The sequence below is a fragment of the Barbus barbus genome (genome assembly GCF_936440315.1).
Source record: "Barbus barbus genome assembly, chromosome: 38".
NCBI classification, from domain to species: domain Eukaryota; kingdom Metazoa; phylum Chordata; class Actinopteri; order Cypriniformes; family Cyprinidae; genus Barbus; species Barbus barbus.
The window spans coordinates 4,864,269-4,887,712 of NC_136716.1; the positions used below are offsets into that span (position 1 = coordinate 4,864,269).

General features: G+C 36.9%; 1 protein-coding gene across 1 annotated transcript in view; it reads right to left on the reverse strand.

Moving 5' to 3' along the window:
* The window catches only part of LOC306857863 (protocadherin-15-like), a gene marked incomplete at both ends in the record, with an annotated part of 196,347 nt that overhangs the window by 157,237 nt on the left and 15,666 nt on the right, over positions 1 to 23,444 (reverse strand). The window contains 2 exons of the mRNA XM_079398102.1: positions 1,351 to 1,511; positions 23,048 to 23,113. Coding sequence (XP_079254228.1) covers positions 1,351 to 1,511; positions 23,048 to 23,113 — 227 coding nt within the window. The remainder of the gene's footprint in view (positions 1 to 1,350; positions 1,512 to 23,047; positions 23,114 to 23,444) is intronic.

Sequence of the window (23,444 nt, forward strand, 5' to 3'; positions counted from 1 at the left end):
AAAAGCTGCATGTTTTTAATGTCAAAGCATTGTTTCTGGCTAAAATACGAGTCCTCTATCCATAATATTAAAAATTTAGCTCTGTAGCTAATTCTGGGGCAGTTTTTTGACTGTCTATTGTCCCTGTCAAATAATGAATTAAATATTGCTTTCTACAGTGAAAAAGAGATCTCGTCTGAATCAGGAGAGAAATATGCACAGATCAAGCATCATTTACAAGTAAAAACAGTCCAAAACGAAATATATTGGTGGATTCTGATATGAGAGGACTTTTTTACTGGAGGACGTGTTATTATTAGTGCTGTCAAACGATTAATCGCATTCAAAAAAAAAAAAAAAATGTTAACATAATATATGTATGTGTGCTGTGCATATTTATTATGTATATATAAATATACACACATGCATGTATATATTTCAGAAAAATAGGTCGTTTATATATGAAATCTATTTATTTATAATATAAATTATATGAAAAAGGGGGAAGTCGTGGCCTAATGGTTAGAGGCCATTGGTTAGGTCCGGCAGGGATTGTAGGTGGGGGGAGTGAATGTCCAGCGCTCTCCACCCTCAATACCACGAGTGAGGGGCCCTTGAGCAAGGCACCAAACCCCCAACTGCTCCCCGGGTGCCGCAGCAAAAATGGCTGCCCACTGCTCTGGGTGTATGTTCACAGTGTGTGTGTGTGTGTGCGCACTTTGGATGATATAAATGCAGAGCACTAATTCCGAATATGGGTTACCGTACTTGGCCTCACATCACTTTTCACTTTCGTCACTTATATTAATATAAATATAAATACATGTAAATATTGAAAAAATATGTACAGTATGTGTGTGCATTTATATATTCCTGTACATAATAAAAATATAGACAGAACACACACATATAATATGCAAACAAAAACTTTTATTTTGGATGTGATTAATCGCGATTAATCATTTGACAACACTAGTTATTATGGATTACGGGCAATCAAAAGTTTAAATGAATTTTTTTCTTACAAACAAACAGCTTTTCACTTCACAAAATGTTAATTGATGGATTGGAGTGGTGTTGATTACTTGTGGATCATTGTGATGTTTTTATCAGCTGCTTGAACTCTTATTCTGACGGCACCCATTCACGGCAGATTGAGCACTACACTGGTGAGCAAGTGATGCAATTCTAAATTTCTCCAAATCTATTCTGATGAAGAAACAAACACATTTACATCTTGGATGGCCTGAGGGTGAGTACATTTTCAGCAAATATTCATTTTTTGGGTGAATTATTCCTTTAAAGGCACAGTGTGATTTCTGCACCACTAGCATTCAATGGCTGTTTCAGATTTGTATAACAAATAATTACATCTCGGTCCAGAACTCGTCCGGTGCTGTTGAGATACAGGCGTTGCTTGACCGGGTCCAGAATGACCCAGTAGTCGTGGTTGTCCCGTAAAGATAAAGAAATGGTCCTGTCAGGGTCTTCTGCTCTCCCATTTATCTGCATGCTCTCCACCAGAAGGGTTCCTGTGATAATAACACACAAACATTTTTATTTGCTCACTATTTAATTTTCAAAAAGCATTTCCCTAATCATTTCACTCTTCTATTGACTAAAAATGCATGATTTACTTTTTATTGCCACATGGATGCAAATATAATTAGGCACTATAAGAAGATATCTTTTTTCTTTTTTTTAAGTTTTTTTTTGTTCAGAAAGAAACAATAGATGCAATTAGAGACCTGAGATTTAGAGCAGATCTGTGAACACTGTGTGATTTTTGCTGTTGTTGCTTGTCAGATTGAAAGATATGACCCCAGTGAGATCTTGGGTAAAAGTCAAGACAGGCTGTACAAATCTGGATAACCAGTGCTCAAACAGGATAGGAAATCACAATGTAGAACTATAGATATGTAAAGAGCAACAAGGGACGCAATAGTTAGACACTATTTCTGATTTGGATTTGTTTTGGATTTCAAAAATCAGTGATTGCCATTCTTTGCATTTTTTTGGTTATTCTGTCAGCATTGCATGCATCACTAATAAATATTGTAAAAACAAAAATATTTTCGATTGTGATGAATATATATCAATTAGTGACAGAATAAAATTTATTGTTTTTGGTCAATTTTGACAGCTGTTTGGGGGATTATTTTATGAGGCCAAACTCTTTCTACTTTGCTGTAGGCCTATACTGAAAGGCTGAATACGTTAAAGCCTACCTAATCACTGTAGCCTGACGGATGAACAAATAAAATTAAAACCTTATGAATAAATAGGATATCTTGTAAGATACAGCATGATCCAAATATAGTATTATTTGATACATTTTTTAAGTTTTCATTACATTTTGGGCATGAAATCCACGCTGAATCCACCCTTCTGATGGGATCAGTTTAGTCCAGATTTTTTGGATCAAAGTGATCCAAATCCTACAAAAAAGTTCTGAAAAACCCAAATTAAAGGTTTGATCCAGATCAAAACCAACATTGGATTACGTGATCTAATCCGATTATGTAATCCGGTTTTTCTTTTGAAAAACCCATTTTCAAGATTTGATCCAATCCGTTATCCAAAATCCTAGTGGATTACTTTTGAAAAACCGGGCCCAGGAGATTGGCCCTCCAGGTTAAGATTTGAGGAACCCTGCTGTAGTAAGTACATGTAGTTAATTAATATTGCTCAGAACTTAAATATATAATTACACTGTAACAAGGACATAAAATAGAGTGTAACCTTTAATTAATATTGTGTTACGCAAGTACAATTTATTAAATATGTACTTTTAAGATCTGAAGTATGACACAAGTGCACATTCCATATAATTAAGTACACTTCTTTCTTACAATGTCATGGAATGCTTCATTGGTGTCTATTTTATTTGTACAAAATGATTTTAAGGGAAGCATCTAACATGAAATTGATAATTAAATGAGAACTCTCTCAAGCTGCGAAAGAGCAATCTTATTCCAAAGCACACATCCAGCATCCAGGTGTTGTTATGTGGGTTTAATGAGTGCTCTTCGACTGCAGCATGTGATTTAAAGCAGCTGACAGCATAAGAACACACTGCACATTGCAATCAGTTCACTGCATAGAGCATATCACGCTCACGTCAGCCTTTCATTTCGAACAGCTGTAGCCCATTATTAATTCAAACTAAATCCTACAGGAACTTCCACACTTAGTTGTTGTTTAATATTGCTTGGTTTGTATTGTACAAAATTGCAGACAATTTTTATGCAACTACTACAGTCATAGTTTCCAAAGGCACGTAACAGGGTCTACAAAGCACAAACCTTGAGCAATGGAAAATAAACTAAAATGGCCTCATAAGTCATCTTTTTCCTGCGTCTAACATTAGTAAGGGTTTAATGTTGAATGAGCCAATGGATGCCTTCGATACATCTAGTTGTCGGGCATTAAAGTGAAGCGGTATAGTTAATCATATGAGCAGCCATCTCAGGAGAGTCATCAGCCCCAATGATTACTGAGCATAAAACAGCCAGGGAACACAAGTCCATTTTAAAGGGCCAAATATATCTAATATAACACTATAGTGCGAACATCATTTCCTTTCCTCATACTGCCAATAGAAAATGCCATGTTAGTCCAAAACAGCAAAACATGGTCTCCTGTGAGTTGCTTGGTGTACACTGGAGGACCTTTCATTCTACACTCTTAATAAAATATTTAAATACTGTCTTTTATGCTGTTTCTAATTACTTGCAATAACCTAAAGTGTAAATAACAAAATGTTAATTTCAAGTTGTTCATGAACTTTATTATTAACTGTAACATAATACATAATTGGAGAACTGAGAAGTTGACCCTCGTTGTTGTAAACAAAGCGAGTGATTGAAATCAAAGACAAAGAAATTGTAACCTCTGCCTCTTTTAATTATGTGCAGCAAATAAACAATTAAATAAATAAATGTAATATTCTGCACATTAAGGTACTGAAAGTAATATATTATTAATAAAATAACAATGGATCTTATTTATGAAACATTACCTTTTTTGGCAAATGTATATGCTATGTAAATGTACTAAATACAATAATTATATACAAGAATGATTTCAAATATAATTCACACAAGAATGCTGCTCATGTCTGTTCATTGTCAATTTTTTATAGAATATAATAAAAGAATGAATGAACGAACAAACAAATACTAATTTCAACATAAATGTTATCCATACACCCAAGAATCTCAAATTTCCTTTCCTTTCCTTTCCTTTCCTTTGTTTTCCTTTCCTTTCCTTTGTTTTCCTTTCCTTTCCTTTCCTTTCCTTTCCTTTCCTTTCCTTTCCTTTCCTTTCCTTTCCTTTCCTAAGTTAATTTCAGCTCCAGGGGACCTACATCTTATAAAGACTAAATTAATAAATTAAGTAGTTCTAAAAAATATTATTTTATTAACTAACTTTTTAAATGAATTTTAGCTCCTGTGTATGACTGTCTAAATGGGAATAAAACGAAATGATGATTTTCTTTTATTCTTTCTTTCTTTTCCCACTGAGGCAGACAGTATATTTCCTGTACACTTCAGTGGAAATATACAAAAGAAAAATCACAGTTTGACAACATACTAATGATATTCCCCAGCACGTCGAAGCACTAGAAATGTGTTCTTCTCCGGCATATTCTTATATCCCTCTCAGCGCACACCTACAGCTCTTTCGCACTCTTCCAGGTTGTTCGTAAATGCTTCTCCTCCCCCTCTCTCTAAAGCCGTGTTTCTCAGCATACAGCCAGATGGTTTTCTATGTCACACCGATGGGTGATGAACGTGTTCTGGGCGAGCGCAGGGACAATCTCGGGAAGCGGCAAGCCATTCCCTTTCTCGGCTGTCTCAAACAGTGCGCCCGGTCATGGACGTCCCTCGGCAGCTGGTTTGCAGCAGGCCGGGACCCTTGCAAGCTGGTAACACACCTGTGCAGGGCAAGCTGGGTGATACTTGGCACAGCACACTGAGTTCTCTGCTCACACATCAATGTGTATCTTCCTCCTTGCCTTCATTGTTCTCACTGTTCTCTCTACAGGGTTCCACCACATCCATCCAGCTCATTCCCGGCCTGCCAAAGCAACTTCCTGTATTCTTCTGTGCTGCAGTGGTGTAAAGAGACTCTCTGGACACAGGAAATCTGACATCCTGTTAATGTTTTATCACTCACACAGATAACGGTGTAAAAAAGAAATATGCTGCACATTTGTTCTCATTCCCTCAGTTGGGAGACCAAATGGTAGTTTTATCAGTTATACTTGCTAAGCAGAGCCGGCTGTTACATCCTGACCCTGATATTAAAGCCTATGAATATCATTCATACTCAGAGCGTAGGGGTGGATTTTAACATTGATATGGACTTTTAAAAATCAATCAAACTACACTGTAAAAAAAAAAAAGAAAGCTGAACCAACTTAAAATTTTAAATTGGCTCAATTTTTTTTTTTTTTACAGTGTATACAGGCCACTGTGTTTTCATTCGATTCACAGAGAACTGCCTGTTACTACTGATAAATTGTTGGTTTTATAGTTTTATACCAAGTATTTTACCACTATATTCTGTAAGGATTAGCCCTTATTTTAATTTAGCTTTTAGGGAATCTATTCTTAAGATTCAATATTGATATGATATCAATCAAAACATATAATTTCTAAGGTTTTAACGACTCGTCCAGCGAATCGTTAAATTCAGTATATCTTTAACAATATTGTTTATCGTATTCATGACCAACGATAAAACAAACCAAATAGTACTTTATCAAAATTCATGAGCATAGGTAATGCGATCTTTCGCAAATAGTTTAAGACTTGAAAATCACATAGCACCAGACACAAGATTTCTTAATAAATCAAAGTTTATTTGCTACTCTACAACACTACTAAGCTAAAATAACACAAAACAGAATACGTACACATACAAACATTGCATGCAATGAACTTGAAGAAAGCTTAAACTAGCACTCTTTTGCTAGTTACTGAAACCCCGCCCTGAGGGAGTTACAAGCAGAGAAGTCGTCTGTCTTTACTCTTAAAATTACTTCAACCGGTTTCCAGCAGAATTATGGAGAATTGTTTGATTACTTGCTTTAAGTTGAGTTTGACAGCTGATCGGTGTTTCCGCGCAGTCTCCACGGGGTCGGCGGGAACCTCCGGCTGATTGGCTGCTGATGTGTCGTCGTCACGCGATGTCACTGGGGATGCCCTCTTGCAATTGGTTGGTTTTCTGTGACGTGACGACGCTCTTAGGAAGTTTGTTTCAGTTCTTACGGCTTCAGGTGTTAAAGTTTCTTTGGTCAGAACTTTGAAGGCATGTGTGGATCTTTGCCAGATGGTATATGGCCGAGAGCGCTTAACAGCGCGATCAGATCAGGAGCCGAAGTTTCAAACAGGTCAGCGCACGAGCAAGCCACAAGCAAAGCTTCTGTGACCATTTAAATGGCCCGATTTGGTGTCCACCCACGGGAGGTTTCTTCCAATCAGATTGTGCCTATAGGGTGGGTGTCCCGCCCCGCACGGCTCAGTTTTCCGTGTGTAAAACCTTTGCTGAATTATTTCTTAAAATGAAGAACATATCCTGGCAGACTCTTATAAATGTTTTAATCATACATTATGATGAGAAAAGTCAACTTTCATCCACACCAAATTATCGTTGATGCAACTAGCTTTCATTCAAAATCAAACACCAAGTATTTTGCATACCCAAAGTACATATATCAATTTTATCTATTACACGGTTAAGGCATAGATTAAACGATCCTAAATTCTAAATAATCACACCAAGCATGTGAAACTAAACAATAGTGATCGGGAAAAATTAGACATCGAGAGATTACAATAATACCATAGATTCCAATAACACAGCAAGCTTATAAATGACATGAAATACAACCTTAATATATATTGTCTATATATATATATTGTATATATTGATTTTAATAGCAGCAACAATTATTATGTGTCCTTTTTGAAATACCTTATAAAAGGTCTGATTTTCTTTGTTCTGCCAAAGAAAAAAGTCACGTTTCTCTGCTGGAGGGAAACGGGAGGTCGTGGGAATGTCATTCTCGTGGAGATCTGGTGTTTTTCTTAGCTCGGACATCAGTTGTAAAACCGTCTCTCCTGGTTGACAACATCATTGAATTTATGCGTTAATGGTCAGGAGATATCAGGGAGGGTCTGTGCTGGAACTTTCCAGATGCCACATGCTTTGTACAGTTGATTATGCAACTTTTATTTATGGTAAACCGGTCAGGAACATTGAAGGTTCTGTTCTTTAAAGACATCCAGATGTTCTTCTCAAATGTCTCCTGTTTTTATGGGTCTCTGGAGATAAGACGATGGCTATCCTCTTAGACAGGGAGGCGTCAGTAGGCTTGGTCCCTTTCGGACTCGAAGGGAAGGGAATCGTCTATGTTTCCTCTTTGGTATGCAAGATTCTATAGTTGTCTGGTCTTGATTCAATAAGATTCTACAATGCATATATTAAATCAAAATATCCAAATAATACATTTTACTTTGTTAAAACGTGTTAAAGTGTTTTACCACACAAATGTGTATTTTTAACAAAGCAACAGACATAAATGTTTCATAATTTATGTATATTTTTTTTATTATATCCGTTTATTATACAGATTTTTCATTTTTTAATAGATTTTTATTTCACATTTTTTTACACATTTCACTGCTCTCATCTGCTATGCAAAAAATAATATTGTTTGATCACTAGTCTTGAGATGCATTATTTGTATTTTGAAAGTTTGAGAAAAGTAACCTAAAAGACTACTACAAATATTTTGTTATTTACAGCATTATTATTTGTCTTACTCATTTTATTTAACTGTTTATAAATAAATAAAAACTATATTTATTTATTTGCTTATTTGTTGATTGTTTGGTCATTTAATTTAAACAAAATACATTTTCTTGCACAATTTAGTTTTTATATATTTTAAATCACTTCTTAATGCTGTTTGTAGCTGGTTTATGCAATATTTTCTCTGCACTGTTGCCTCTCACTATCAGCGGCTCACGTGAATATGCCACGGCTTAAACAAAGCTTAATTCTCACAGTCACGTGCTAGACCTCAGTAACTAGGTTATTAGTCATCCCAGTAACATACTAACCCAACACATATAACCCTAGTAACTGGTAATCTAATTATTAAAGAGAATAAAAGATAATTCAATGAATTAAACAACACTAATCTTACAATATTTATATTGCAATATTTTGTAAATAAATAAATTAATAACTAACCATTTAAATGACACTATTTCATATTTCAGTATTTTTTTTACTTTAGGAGAGACACACATCTACCATCAAAACCCAAATCAACACCAATCCCAAAGTTAATGCCAGGCTAAAGTTGTCTTCCTGTGGTTTGGCTGTAAGAGGATAATCTAGTGAGGTCAGAATCAATTATCAGCTGACCCTTTTACCATTTTAGAACAGATGTCGTTGCTTATTTGCACCTGAATGAATGAAAGACATTCTGACGTTATAATATGTTTCTGTAGGACAATATGATATCTCAGCTAGATATTTTTGCTCATGAATTTTGCTCATGCACTTATATTTAACATTTAGAAATAGCAGCATGTTCATTTATTTTTATTTTTTTAAATGAATAATACATTTGTCATGAGATAATAATCATTTCAATGAGGGATGGCACTGTAATAGATTTTTCTGTGTGAATTTACACTAGATAAAATTAAAGATGAATAAAACTGCAGATCGACAATGCCCAGTGTATGCTCTGTACAGTACCTCTTTTTTAACAGAATTCACAATGCTGATAGAACAGTTTACAATGTTGCTGAATTGTGAGACAAAAAGATAAAAAAAATGGAATACCATAAAAGTAGAAACAATTCAAATATCAGGCCAGCATTTGTTCGTATTGCTAATAAATACAACTTCACTAGCTCATTCATGTGCTTGGAACATGTCTTATTTATCTTTTCAGCTCTACATGAAGGGTGAATGTGAATTAAGTTTATGTGTATTAATGTGTATTAGGCACAGTGTTTGCTATGAAAAGAAAGGTGTGTCATTACTTAACAAAACAATCAGATTTTGCATGGCCAAAAAAAACAAAGATTTCTTTTAGCTCGTATTCATGCCCATTATAGTGCTATTTTTGTTCCTTCTAAGGGATCAGAATCCCAAGCATATAAAGAATTGATAAAGAATTGTCATATAAAGATTGTAATGCATTTCTATTGCCAATATACTGTTTGTGAAGCATTCATAATATTCAGCACAGTAGGGCAGATAAACGTGTGCAAGAACACTCTCTGAATCTAGAGTTGGTTGCGACTCAACTAAACCTGTCATAACAGTCAAGATCAAAGGCATACTAAACCATCTCCAAAGTTGTGCATCCTAACAAAGCTGCACAGCAAACACTGTTCTTCCAATTCCCAACTTATAACAAAAACATGATTCTCATAACTGAGAATTCATACAGGGTACTTTGTTTGTACTTCCCCAGCCTCTCGAGTGACTGCAAGGCTACATTTCTGAAACAGTAGTAAGCTGAGACATTTGTCTTTTTGTGGAATAAAATAAAATAAAAAAAAAAAACATCCTCCACTTTTTTGCTGGGATGTGAAGTGAAGAAGATGCTAAATAGCCTTGACCCCCAGAGGCAGTTTATGTTACTCAGCGTGCTCTAAAAAAAAAAAAAAAAAAAAAAAAAACAGTGTGCTGGTTCTCATTTGGCTCAGTCCTCAAATGTCACACATACACAACAAAAAAGAATTGCTCACACATTAACCTATATAATATCTGGTATGGGAAATTCCAAGGGAAACAAAGCAGGTTACATTTTTAAAGAGAACTACATCAGTCTGGTGCAGTTATTATTATTATTATTATTATCTAAGACAGAAATCTATTATTGTGATGCAACTGCACTGTAAAATAAATGTGAAAATAAATATGAAAAAAGTGAAACAAATTAACATGTCATAATATATTAATTACTTTGATAGAAAAATTACAATACAATTTCTTCACTTAAAGCTGCAGTTCGTAACTTTTTTGGGTTAAGAATTATCCAAAATCAATATTTGAAGCAAGTACATAACCAGCCAGTGTTCAAAACTATCACCTCACTTTAGCCCGATTAACAACAGTAAGCTTAGACAGGCAGGCAGTTGTGGCCTAGTGGATAGAGAGTTGGACTTGTAACCCGAAGGTTGTGGGTTCGAGTCTCGGGATTGCAGGTGGGGGAGTGAATAACCAACAATATCTCCACCCTCAATACCACGACTGAGGTGAGACCCTTGAGCAGGCACCGAACCCCCAACTGCTCCCTGGGCGCCGCAGCAATGGCTGCCCACTGCTCCGGGTGTATGTTCACTACTGTATGTACACATGGATGGGTTAAATTCCAAGTATGGGTCACCATACTTGGCCACAAATCACTTCCTTTTTCATTTCCTTATAATAATGTTTTCTAATTTAAGTGGTACGGGTAGGTTTTCGCAGGAAATTCGAGCATGCTGCTGCGTCATTACGTCACATCTGTAAACATAAAGATTGAGTCCCAGCTAATAGGCTATCGCTGCAGATGGTGGATCGTTAGCCTTTTCTGACCGCAGCTGGAATAATTACATTTATAATTTTGATGGTGGATTGTATGAGTCTGTATATGACTGAAATTAAATTATTCCCGTTTTAAATGTGCATCTGATTACAGATAGCCTGGGATTACACAGGATTTGTATTTTAAAGAGAACCAGTTCGAAGGAGGAATAATTTGCTTTTTGGGTTAAAAGAATTTATTCATATGAAATTCGAATGGTTTGACAATTAGAGATTAGACTGTACAGAAAATGAAATCTACACGCTAATAAACACTGCATACACGTAGTCACGCAATGCTGATGTTGTTAACATTAATGATTTGAGAACAAAGTATAACAATAATAATAATTTGCATGGTTTGATGTGAAATTAGCTAATCGATCATTAAATTTAATCACCATTGGTAGCGCGATTTATTGTAATGCTTTTTTCCTCAGTTGGTCAGAACAAACATGGCAGACTTGTTACTTGTTCTGATGACAATATCCGGTGAAAATTCTTATGTGGGTCATATATTCCAAGACATAGGCAAGAATTTGTGATTCCTAAGTACAGTATCCACACCGGTGCGGTGACTGACAGCTACACATTCACCTCAAAATATTAGATTCATCTGCACTGGAGCCATGCCGGAGCACAACACACACAATTCAAATAATTCTGCAAGTAACTGCAATTGCAGGTTTCAAACAGAGATGGCGACAAAGATGCAAAACGTACAGACTGAAGCTTTAAGCATTAAAGTTTGGTGTCTACTTAATTAAACAGTGGAGTCAATTAAAAACAATGCTAAAAATATATATTTAATGGGAACACCTATACAATATAATGTAATATAATATAATATAATATAATAATCCTTTGTTGTTGACGGAACAAAAGTTATAGGGGTTTGGCTTGACATGACAATTCACTGAATTAAATTTGCCATGAGTTTCCACCAGCTCTTCTTATAACATGCACAAAACAAATACCTGCCTGTTTACTTCACCACAGTAATATATTATACAGCTAAAATTCTGGCTCAATGCTGGAGCCAGAAATATTGACTTATGGAACAATTTATCTGTGACCACACAGGCTCATCTATGCCAACAACAGGCTTTATCCTCTAAAGCATGCAAGCAGACTTCAAGAGTTGTTTACCTCTACCGTCACCTCAAATCAGACCGAGAGCCTCTATAACCCAAAACCAAAAAAGATCTCACCTGAAAATTGCATAATAGCTGTAGCTGCAGATGCCTATCAGACTGCAAATGTTACATAACCATGCATATAGCAAAGGTGTAGTGGAGACATGTTGAAATGTAAGACAAACACGGCTGGGAAACACTGATCTAGGGTTTGCATTGACTAGTCAATGCATTTCTGGTCAAACAGTCAACTAGTAAATATGAGAGGCCATGCAAACCCTAGTGTTTGGTGGATGTCAGTGATAAAGTGGCTTTGGGAAGGACTGTCGCTGCTGAGACAGGCTTATTTCCCTTATAAACCTATAACTGGCTTGGCGGGTTGTCGTTAAAAGAGATGGATGTAGGGAAGGAGGTGGTCCAGTGCCAAACCATGATCCACACTGGCGGGAAACACCGAAGCTAGCTGGGACAAGGGGGCAAAATACGCTGATTTGCATGAACTGCATCAAGGCGTCTACAAGACTTGCAATCAAATTCTCATCGAACCTGTTGTATCAATGAAAACACACTGAACATCTGGTTGTCTGTCCTGTGTTAATTGTGAGAGGTTTAGTATATATATAATATATCCACCGGAGCTATCATGGGTGTGAGATACACAACTTAAAAGTACATTCCATTTGGTTACAAAGCAATAGTTTAAAAGATCTGATGGATGATCTTGCTCTTTGATTGGATTTATTTATTTAGTAACGCACTGTCAATTGTGAGAAAACTTCCCAGCGTTATGGATATTTTTTATAAGGTTACGCTATGGTTACCTGAGTTAGAATACAGTTGTTATTGCATCTGTTCATTCATTCATGTATGTACTGTATTCAGGCAGCTGTTTCAATCTGCAGAATGAACAAAACATTTCAAGTCTTACACCAGTAAGCAAATGCTATTGTCAATCCCAAAGATTGACTCTGAACTCAGCCATCATGGAAATCTGCATTACTGATAGAAGGCGTTTAATTCTTGGTGCTTTATTTTTTTTTTATTATTTTTTTAATGTTGGCACTTTAGATTTTAATTATTTGTTAAGCAAGTATGATAAATTGTTTGAATAAGTTATAAGAAGTTGTGGTTCTTATTTATTGGTGAGTTAACTAAAGGATTAATCGACTAATAATTGATTAACTACAAAAAATAATCAATAGATTAATAGACTATTCAAAATATAATCATTAGTTGTGGTCCTAGTGTCATGGTGCACACAGCGGGGAGGAACGAGGTACACAGAGACGAGGATGTAACTCAAAATAACAGTCTTTAATAAATCCAAAAGGGCAAGACAAGGCGAGGCTGAGACAGACAGGAACACAGAGGTTGTAACGAGTAGACCAGATGAAAACTAACTGAACAGACATGAACTTAAATACAAGGGATAATTAAATCACACACAGCTGAATGGAATCATAATCAAACTAAACAAGGACAGGACAATGACCAAATAAGGAAACAGGAACTAAGACAGGGGTAAAACAAAAACAAAACAGACCATGACTGTGACAAAGCCCCCCTTGTGACCCACATCGTAACAGTACCACCGGAGAGGGGGAGTGGGCAACCTGGAGGCTGGTGCAGGACAGGGACAAGGGGAACACCTCCAAGGCAGAACAGACAGGCGCCATGGCGGATCAGGGAGCTCAGGAGGCCATGGCGGTGCAGGGAGCTCAGGAGGCCATGGCGGTGCAGGGAGCTCAGGAGGCCATGGCGGTGCAGGGAGCTCAGGAGGCCATGGCGAAGCAGGGAGCTCAGGAGGCCATGGCAGTACAGGTGGTCTTCGTGGACGTGGCCTTGTCCCTCAGCCTGGCCACTACAGCCAGAACTCTTCTACCCCCCCAAAATAAAATCCTTGGGGCAACTTTCCAGCGCTGGAGAGAACTCAAGGAGCGCAAGGCCTGCAATCGGACGCCGAAGTTGCTTTGTTTCTTCTCGATAGGTGAGTAACACCGTATCTAAGTTACACCGGATGCGGCACGCTGCAACAGCTAAAGTCTGCATACACTGGATGCGTGTATTTCAGGCAAGAATGTAGTTGTTTAAAACTCAAATCTGCGGTTTATTTATAAAAACAGCGCCTATTTGAAAATGTGCTTCGCCGATTTCGGAGATGTGAGCTCCACGTGATCACCGGGCGCTCAGTTCTCATGTATCCCGAAGAGAGGAGCATAACCTCAGCTAGTCCTTCTGACATTTGCCGCTGGCTCTGATGTCTCTCTAGTGGATAAACATAAGATATAATTTGTTTTGGGTAAATTTAACAGGTAATCTTTGGTCTTTATTCTATTGTTCTATTAATATGTTTAAATGAAAACAAAAAAAGGTAGTGGTGTTTGTTTTATATATTTTGTCTGTAAATACAGTGAGGAAGATTGCAGCAGCCAAGGCGAGCTGACTGACGTTATCACGTACGCTGCTCTTTGCAGAATTACCGGACTTGCGTCGTTCTGTCCGTGGGAGTTCACACTCCCGAGTCTAACACGTAAAGTCCGAATTACAGAGGATGCAAGTCCAAAATTTGCGTACTTGGTATTGAGAAATGCACACAGACCTAACGTTACGTCACCAGACTATTTGCCTAATCTTCTCGGTAGTTTAGACCGTGATGGAAATGCAGACAGCAACGGGTCTGGGGGGAAAAAAGTTCCTGAGACATATTGTTCCAGGTAATTTCGGTGGAAAAGCGGCTTATGTTTAAGAGCACTAATCCTTGTCTGGGTTGCGTAGGCTACATATATGTGGGGTGGATCTATCAAAATAGCGGCGAGACCCTTTTGGGGTAGGGGCGTGTTTGTTTTGGTGATTTCAAATATTAACATTGGCTTCCAGAAATTGCTTACCCTGTCTTTAAATACAAGGGATAATTAAATCACACACAGCTGAACGGAATCAAAATAAAACTAAACAAGGACAGGAAAATGACCAAATAAGGAAACAGGAACTAAGACAGGGGTAAAACAAAACCAAAACAGACCATAACTGTGACACCTAGCTGGGATTGAACACAGGTTCACATTTTAAACTAGAGAAAGCCTCTCTCCAACTGTTGCCCTTGACCAAGCCAAGCATCCCAACCAAGGCCAGTGAAGACCTCTACACAGGTTCATTGGACTTACGTGCCTCAACCTACATTTCTGTAAATCTTGAAAATCATACAAATCATTGCCTTTCCAGTTAAAATAAACATTAGAGGCAGTAAAACTCTTACAACTTTTATTCCTTTTCACAGAAATTATGATTTACAGGGCCAAAGTTTTGATTAAGAAAGCTATGGTTCAACAAAACAGTTAAAAACCACATAGAAAAAAGTAAAAATAGCATGGTTGCATCAGCAAATGTGTTTTTATATCACCTCTTCTTTCGTTAACACTATCAGGCAGGTTTAGGGTGTTACTCCCCAGACATCTGAATTCTGAACCGCTGCAAAACGTACACATTTTAGTGTCACTCACTTGAACCTGCCATGAAACTTGCAATTAGGTATACAATGTCCATCTGTGATATCTGACGTATATTATTCTGTTATTATTGATGTTTTAGATGAGCATGCTCCAATTAGGACTAGGTCTGTTCCTTTGTCCCACACCTCCCCCTGGTATAATGCTGAGCTTCGTGCTATGAAGGTGAAAGGCAGACAGCTATAACGCCTTTTTAGAAAAACTGGCCTGACAGTCCATTTTCAAATATTTTCGGAACATACTAGGCATTATAAAACTGCCTTGAATGCAGCACACTCTTCCTATTTTTCCGACATTATCAATAAAGCTAACAATAGGCCAAAAACACTGTTTAACATGGTTAACAAATTAGTTCAGCCACCTAGCCATAGTCCCAGTCAATATGAATGTGATGATTTGTGAGGCTCCTTCCTGTGTCACTATCAAACAAAACTCTATGTGGGTCTCTTGGAACTCAACCAGCCACTTCTACTTGTGAGCAAGCTCAATCTATTCAACTGTTAAATAATTTTACCTTGACAACTCAAACTTTAATTGCTGAGATAATACAGAACTCTAATTCTTCTTCATGTCAGTTAGATCCTGCATCCACATTACTTCTGAAAAACTGTACTTCTGTCATTTCAGCTCCTATCTCTCACTTAGTAAATATGTCCCTTATCGCTGCCACTGTTCCAATTCCATTGAAAACTGCTGCCGTTACTCCTATTCTTAAAAAACCAAACCTGCACCCAGCAGATTTCACCAATTATCGTCCAATCTCCAATTTACCATTTATTTAGAAAATTATGGAAAAAGTTGTTGCCAATCAGCTACAGTCTTTTCTAGCTCTCAGTGATCAGTTCGATGCATTTCAATCTGGTTTTCGCTCTCATCACAGCACTGAAACTGCTTTAGTTAAGGTTGTCAATGATCTGTTACTCTCTGGTGACTCAGGTAATCTCTCCATTCTCCTGCTGCTTGACCTCAGCTCAGCATTTGATACTGTCTGTCACAAGTTATTACTTTCCTGCCTTTCTGAGATAGGTGTCTCAGGTGCTGCACTATCCTGGTTCTCTTCTTATCTCACTGATAGACAATACTATATCACTATGTATAATTATAAATCTCCCACTACTTTACTCAGTCAGGGTGTTCCCCAGGGCTCTGTTCTCGGGCCATTACTATTTATTACTTGCATCATGCCACTTGGACATATTATCCGTCGCCATGGATTTCATTATCACTGTTATGCTGATGATATTCAGATTTATACTGCCTGCAGACCTGACTCCATTCACCAGACCACATCACTATCTACCTGTGTTAATGAGCTAAAAGCCTGGCTCAGTTCTAATTTTCTCAGTTTGAATTTAAACAAAACAGAAATTTTAATTACTGGCCCCCCTTCACTAACAAAAAATATAGTAAATACTTTCAGTTTCAACCTTGATGCTACAACAGTTTTTCCATCTGCTACTGTCAGAAATTTAGGCATTAATCTTGATCCTGCACTGACTCTGGATGCTTACATTAGTAAACTATCCAAAGCTGCATGTTTCCAGCTTCGTCGGTTAGCACAACTTCAATCATATGTTTCTCCAAAAGATGCTGAATCATTAGTGCATGCTTTTATTACATCACGCCTCGACTACTGCAATGCTCTTTTTGCCTGATTACCATTGCACTCTATCTCTCGTTTACAATATATTCAAAACTCTGCTGTAAGAATATTAACCCATACTAAGCGATCTGCTGACATTACCCCAATCTTATTTAAACTCCACTGGCTCCCTGTATCCTCTCACATTATTAATACAATTCTTCTGCTTACTTTTAAATCACTCAATGGCCTTGCTCCCCCTTATCTCTCTGATCTACAGTCTCCTTACGTTCCACCTCGATCACTTCGATCGTTAGGTTGTGAACTTCTTACTGTACCTAGATTTCGTTTATCCTCAATGGGTGGCAGATCATTTTCCGTCACTGCACCTAAACTATGGAACTCTATACCTCTGGCACTAAGGACAATAACCTCCCTCTCTGTATTTAAATCACAACTCAAAACCTACTTGTTTACCCAATATTTTCAGTCATATCATGTTCTTTAGACACTCGGCTCATCCTGTACTACCAGCTGTGGTATATATGTTTTAAGTTTTCTATGTTTGTATCTCTATTTTCTGTACATAATTGTACCATGATATGCAACGTCAATCATGTCTATCCCCGGACTGGGCAACTGTCTACTGTCTATTTAACTGACTAATTGATTGTGAAAGAACTGTTATCATTATGTGAATCGACTGTCTTTTCTGTTTCTGATTTTGTACAGCGTCCTTGAGCTTGGGAAAGGCGCTATATAAATTAAACATATTATTATTTTCACAGAGCCTGGGTTGGAAGACCTCCTGAATAGTTGATGGTTGAGACAAGCATGGGCAGCTTAGTAGGTCTCAGCTTCAAAGACAGAAATGGATGCTGGTCCTAACTCAAAGACGAGCACAAAACTAATAACTCAGATCAAATGCAGCCTACTAATTGACAGAGTTGGCTCAAGAACGAGCAAATCTAATCATCAAGCAAGGGTTACTTCGGTCAGTTTTGTGGCTCTAATTGGACGCAGAGAGGATGATCAGAGAGCACACGGGATGATTAACAAGAGCCAGAGGAGAGCACGGCCAGATGAAGATGATGAGTTGATGCAAGGCATGTCGAAAGTCAGGATATAAATGGATGCCCTTCCACCCCTCATCCTTGCAGCCAAACAACAGGTCAGCTTACTCTCAGGAGTCCCCAAAAGCCTCCAACAAACCCACTTCTCCCCTAACAGCAAAATCCCACACTTTTTCCAGACTATCTAGCCTAGATCAATAGTTTTCACTCAAATGTAGCCATAATTACCTACCAATCCAAGCTTTCCACCTTTGTCTTTTCCACTATTGTGGACTCGAACTTCAATACTAAACCAGGTTTGGATTGGTCACCAATTGAGCCACCAACTTTATCGAGGTCTGACAGTTAATCTATCCTGCAACCAATGCAGTAACCTCCAATGTTCAATTTGCTCGATCAACATCAGGGTCCTCACCCCTGATACATAACTTTCACTGTACAAAGAGGAGCACAAGAACCGTAATGAGGTGCTAATGTAATAATGATCATTGTGTAATGGTCTTTGATGCCTTACAGGAGTAAACAATGCTGCAAGGCTCCTGATGTAATGACCTTCCGCAAAGAGCTTGATTGACAGGCAATCTGACCAATCAGATATTATGTGCCGCCGCTGCTATCCGCCATCTTGCACAACGTCTACAGCCGGTCTCCATAGAAATCCATGTTAAAATGGGGTAAAAAAGATAGACTGAATTGAAACTTTTTCAATATAACTAAATATAAATGTGCGGAGAGTTAAGCTGTGCTATTGTTGGCTGCCACAGTAAAGGCAATAAGCTGTGTGCATGGCATGTAGCGCTTAAGTTAAAATACTGAGTGTGAAATAATAAAATAATATGTTCAAATGTGTCCTCTTATCATTCTGTGGACAAAATCCTGTGAACTTCACCCCGATTGGGAGCTCTATATGCATATGTGCCCTCATCTGTTTTCGATGCAGCTAACCTCGCATCTCTTCATGCCATCTTCCCACTCAGTAAATTATGAAAGGTCCTGTACTGCAAAAAGACAGTCACTGCGACACTCTAAAGTGATAAAACTATGGATCCTTGTGCTTTTTTTCCCATTTTCATAGGTTTTACATTATATTGTTGGGTTGGAAAACATGTAAATGCGCATGCCCAGTAGCCACAGCTGTATCCCTTCTAGCCTTAACCACAGATCAGACAGAAGAGTAGATTAACTTCGGCGGACTTAAACTTGAAAAATGGTTTTATGCGGTTGAAATAAAATACTTTCTGATGTTTATGTTTATTTCATGCTTATGTAAATATGAAAAGACGATTGGTTCACGTGTTTGAACTGAGGCAATACAGTGATCTGTCACGACATATTGAAGAGCCACAAAACAGTATTTATTGTTTGAATTGCTTTAAAAATGACCAAATTTGAAAGCTGAGAGTCCTGAGACCTTGTTTCATATCAGAAATAACCTGCTGTGTCTTGTCTGTCGGCACATCGTAAGTTTCCTCTTTGCTCTGCCATGTATTTTTCACTGCGTGAGAAGAACATGTGTAGTGTGAGGGCGGCATTGTTTGTCGGATATAGCAACAGTAACTAAGGAGGGCGGGTCTTTGCGAACAGTCGATTGTTTATTTTTTCAACAAAAGTCTTTTCAGTATCAAAACTCCAGCCATTTGAGGAAACTGCTGAGACAAGTGCTAAATGAAACCATCCTTGAGGTTACAGGTTGAATTGTTTTCTACCACTGAAAAAGTCATTTATTTCATTTAGATGCATTTCTCAGCAGTTACTGGGGCATTGCAGATTTTGGGTATTTTGATTGAAAGCGGTAGTATATTAGTAGTTTTATACACAATTCACAGATATTTCATTCATAAATGAGTACCATCAAAGCAACAACCTAAGAGATGATTATAATAGTGCTTGAAATCTCACAGGCTAAAATGAGTCATGCTTAGGTGTAATACATCTAAATTCAATATTTAAAACCCATACTGACTAACACCCACACTAGTGATATTGAATCTGGAATCCAGATTTAAAATGCATTCAAATTGCAATTCATATACACAATGACTTGAATACACCTCTTCTATGATATTTTCTTTTGAGGGTCTTTGAAGAACCTAGTTTATTCTTACAAACCTTTTGACTGTCATGTCAAATTCTCCAAAATGCAATAAATAAATATATAAATAAATAAAAGACTCCTGAAGACTCTCATGACTGTGTGTCAAAATCAGTAAATCTCTTAAAATATCATATAAATTCACCTTTTTATGACAAAATAAGGTTTCCAGACCTGCATAGTAACAGAACGCAGAACGAACAGAACGCAGGCTACACTCACAAGTGCATTTTTAAAAATGTACCTATTTTTAAAATGATACACTCATGAAGATCCAACACAATGGCCAACAACTAAAAAAATTATATACACAACAATAAAAAAAAGAGAACATGCAGCCCTTCGACAGACGGAAACCAAAAACATGCTAAAGCTGATTGATTTAATTTATTTCCTTTAATGTACATTACCACCATTACAGCCGTCAGTTTAAAAACTTTAAAACTAGTCAATGTCAGCAATCATTTTCTCAGTTATTGAATGACTTATTGGCCATCTTGATCATACTGGGTAGATGCTGTTTAATATTTTTACTCAGTAATTATCCATGTAATTATATTGTAATTATAAACATATTGTAAAGTGCGACTAAGTGCTTTAAACAAAAGACAGAAAGAAGGAAAGCGAGAGAAAGATCTGTCTCTTTAGATCAAACATTGTACATATAAAACAGTTATCCCTATTTCCCTGTGACAACTTTGAGTACTGCTTGAGCTTTCCAAAGTTGACATATTTTTTGCCAAAATGATGATCCTTTATGTTGCGTAGCTTTCAAGGGGTTTTAAAGATAATGTGTGGGTCTCAAGAGACGGGAGGATAAAAAGAGGAAAATGGAGGAAAACAGCATATTATCTGTAATTTGAGGTAAAGGCAGCATCTCATTGCATGCATTAAGGAGGATAATACTCTTGGATGAATAAGATTACTCTTTACTCTAATAATTGTGTAGAGATTCACAGTTTTAGGAGAAAAATGTCAAGGTAAATTGCACAAGAAGAGATTAATACAAATCCTGCCAACTTATAGAAGAGCTGAAATAAGCCCGAGAGAAGCGATTTTCCTTAATTTGACCAAGCAAACACTTCTCAGACTTCTGGACAAACGCTCAACTATTTCATCTATTTCTGCAGTGATTTGGTATTAAAGACAAACAGAGAGACTCATACTAAAATCAAATTGTACGCTGAGATAATCTCCAAACACTGAAAAATACAGACAGAAACTGTCAAATTTTCTGCACTACAAATATAGAAACTTAAAGAGCTCCAACCAAAGGCTAGAACCACTTTGAATACCAAAATATAATTTTTAAATATGCTAAAGTATGTTATCATTATATGTTAAATCATGAAATCAAAATGCTCTTTTTTTATTCAGATTTTTTGCAATATTTTTTTTACAAGAAAATACTATTTCAGTTTTCCTACTTCAAAATGTTATGCTTAATTAAACGTGTTAATGGCTGTTTCTTTACAAGAAATGGTTAATGAAATGTAATAGCAATTTGTGAGAAAAAATTGTGCTTTCTGCTTAATTAAAATTGCATTAGGTTCCAAAGGTTATACGGGTGCTGCAATAAACGAATAGTTCTACAAATCTAAATCTGTTTTTCTATTATTTTTTATTTTTTTTGTGGCTAGTGGGTCAGCAAAAGTATTTGCCCTCTTTCACACCTGTAAGCTGTTCCAATTATGTTCAAAGGCAAAAGCAGCTGTCAACTTTCTACTAAAGCCTTCTTATACCTCGGTATTTGATCGCATAGATATAGAGAGCAGATGAAGAGAGGATGAAAAGACAGCACTTGAAAAGGCCCATCAAAATAGCAGTGTACTGTACACCATCTGTGCATCTGCACCCTGGTGAGGTGCACCATGGGAGGTCTAAGGTAAGTGTGAAGAACAAAAATTGCTTTTATCAGTGCAACATACACACCACTTTGTCCAAAAATGTTCTCCAATGGATTTGAGCAAATCTGTTCATTTCCATCACTGTCTATTAGCACACAATTAAGGAAATCGCACAGGAAAGCTGCGGCACTTTCGTAAACTGTTTTTCAATCTGCCTCTTATAAACTAACTACCCACAGTCCAGTTTAACCACATAATGACTGCTCTGAGAACAGCAATTTACATATTCATGGTACAGTAAGTCATTTGTCATTAAGCACAAACACACCTCTTTTAAATGCAAATTAAGAAAACATATATTTTTACACTTGCATGGTCAATGCAGTCTGAATTTCAAACAGATGACTCCTATGAACCAGTTCTTTTTAGAGGATCAAAAACTTACAGCACAACCAGTGTAGTCTGATTCTCAAACAAATGACTCTTATGAACCAGTTCTTTTTGTGAATCAAAAATATATAACACAACCATTGTATTCTGATTCACATAAAGGACTTGCTCAAAAGAGTCAATTGTGTATCTCAAGACCAATCATTCAAAAAGGCTCAAACTCAGGAGTTACATTTCAGTCTGCTGAAGGCTTCGCTGAACTCCCTTAATCTGTCAGAGCAGTTACTCAATCAATACCCAGTTTCTTCCAGTGATGAAATATAATAGTCAAGTCACATTAATTTTTTGCATTTTTTATACAATAGAGATTCTCAAAACAGCTTCACAATATTAAACGGGATCAAAAATCGATAATGCAAACTTTAAAAAATTAGGCAAATCAAAAATTCTACTATTAAGCAGCTGTAGCATGACAAAAGTGTCATTATTTAGCTTCAGTCAGTTTAATGTTGGTTCAGTTCAGTTCAGTAACTAAGTAATTTCAGTTCAGAACTTCAAATGAGCAATAAGCAGAAGACAATAGAATCATTATTCAGTTTGAGTCAATTCAATGTTGATTCATTTCAGTTGACAACAATGGCAAAGTTGCAAAATGAATTAATTATGAACAAATTAAATTCAGTTGACAATCATGTCATTATTCAGATAATGATTATTTCATTATTCAGATTGTTCTTAAAACTTGAATTAAGTATACTCAAATGAATCAAACTAAATCAGAATTAGAATCAGAATCAAATCAAATCAAATCGAGAGCTTGTGATATAGGCCTACCATTAGGACTCTCCTCATCTATGGCTACAATGGTTGCAGGTGGGCCTGTTCTGGAGAGCTTGCACTCTGAAAAGCAAGGACACAGAATGAATGGAAAGAGGAAAAGAAAAAAAGAGACATCAGAATTTCATCAAGTCTAGACTGCAACGTAACTCATACTAAACAAGACATTTCAATTTCAGCTCACATTAAGTCGCACAACCTGCACATAAAAAAAGGATCCACGAGTACTGTAACCTATCCACTGCTGGGACCGGAGGGCTACAAGTCAAAGATAGATTTACAAAATGACTTCTTTATGTGTATGGAGAGAGCGGTTACCACTGGGGTTGCGAAGGGTTAATAGAGTTGTGCTCTCAAGTCTGATGAGAGAACAAAAGAGGAACATAAAGATAAG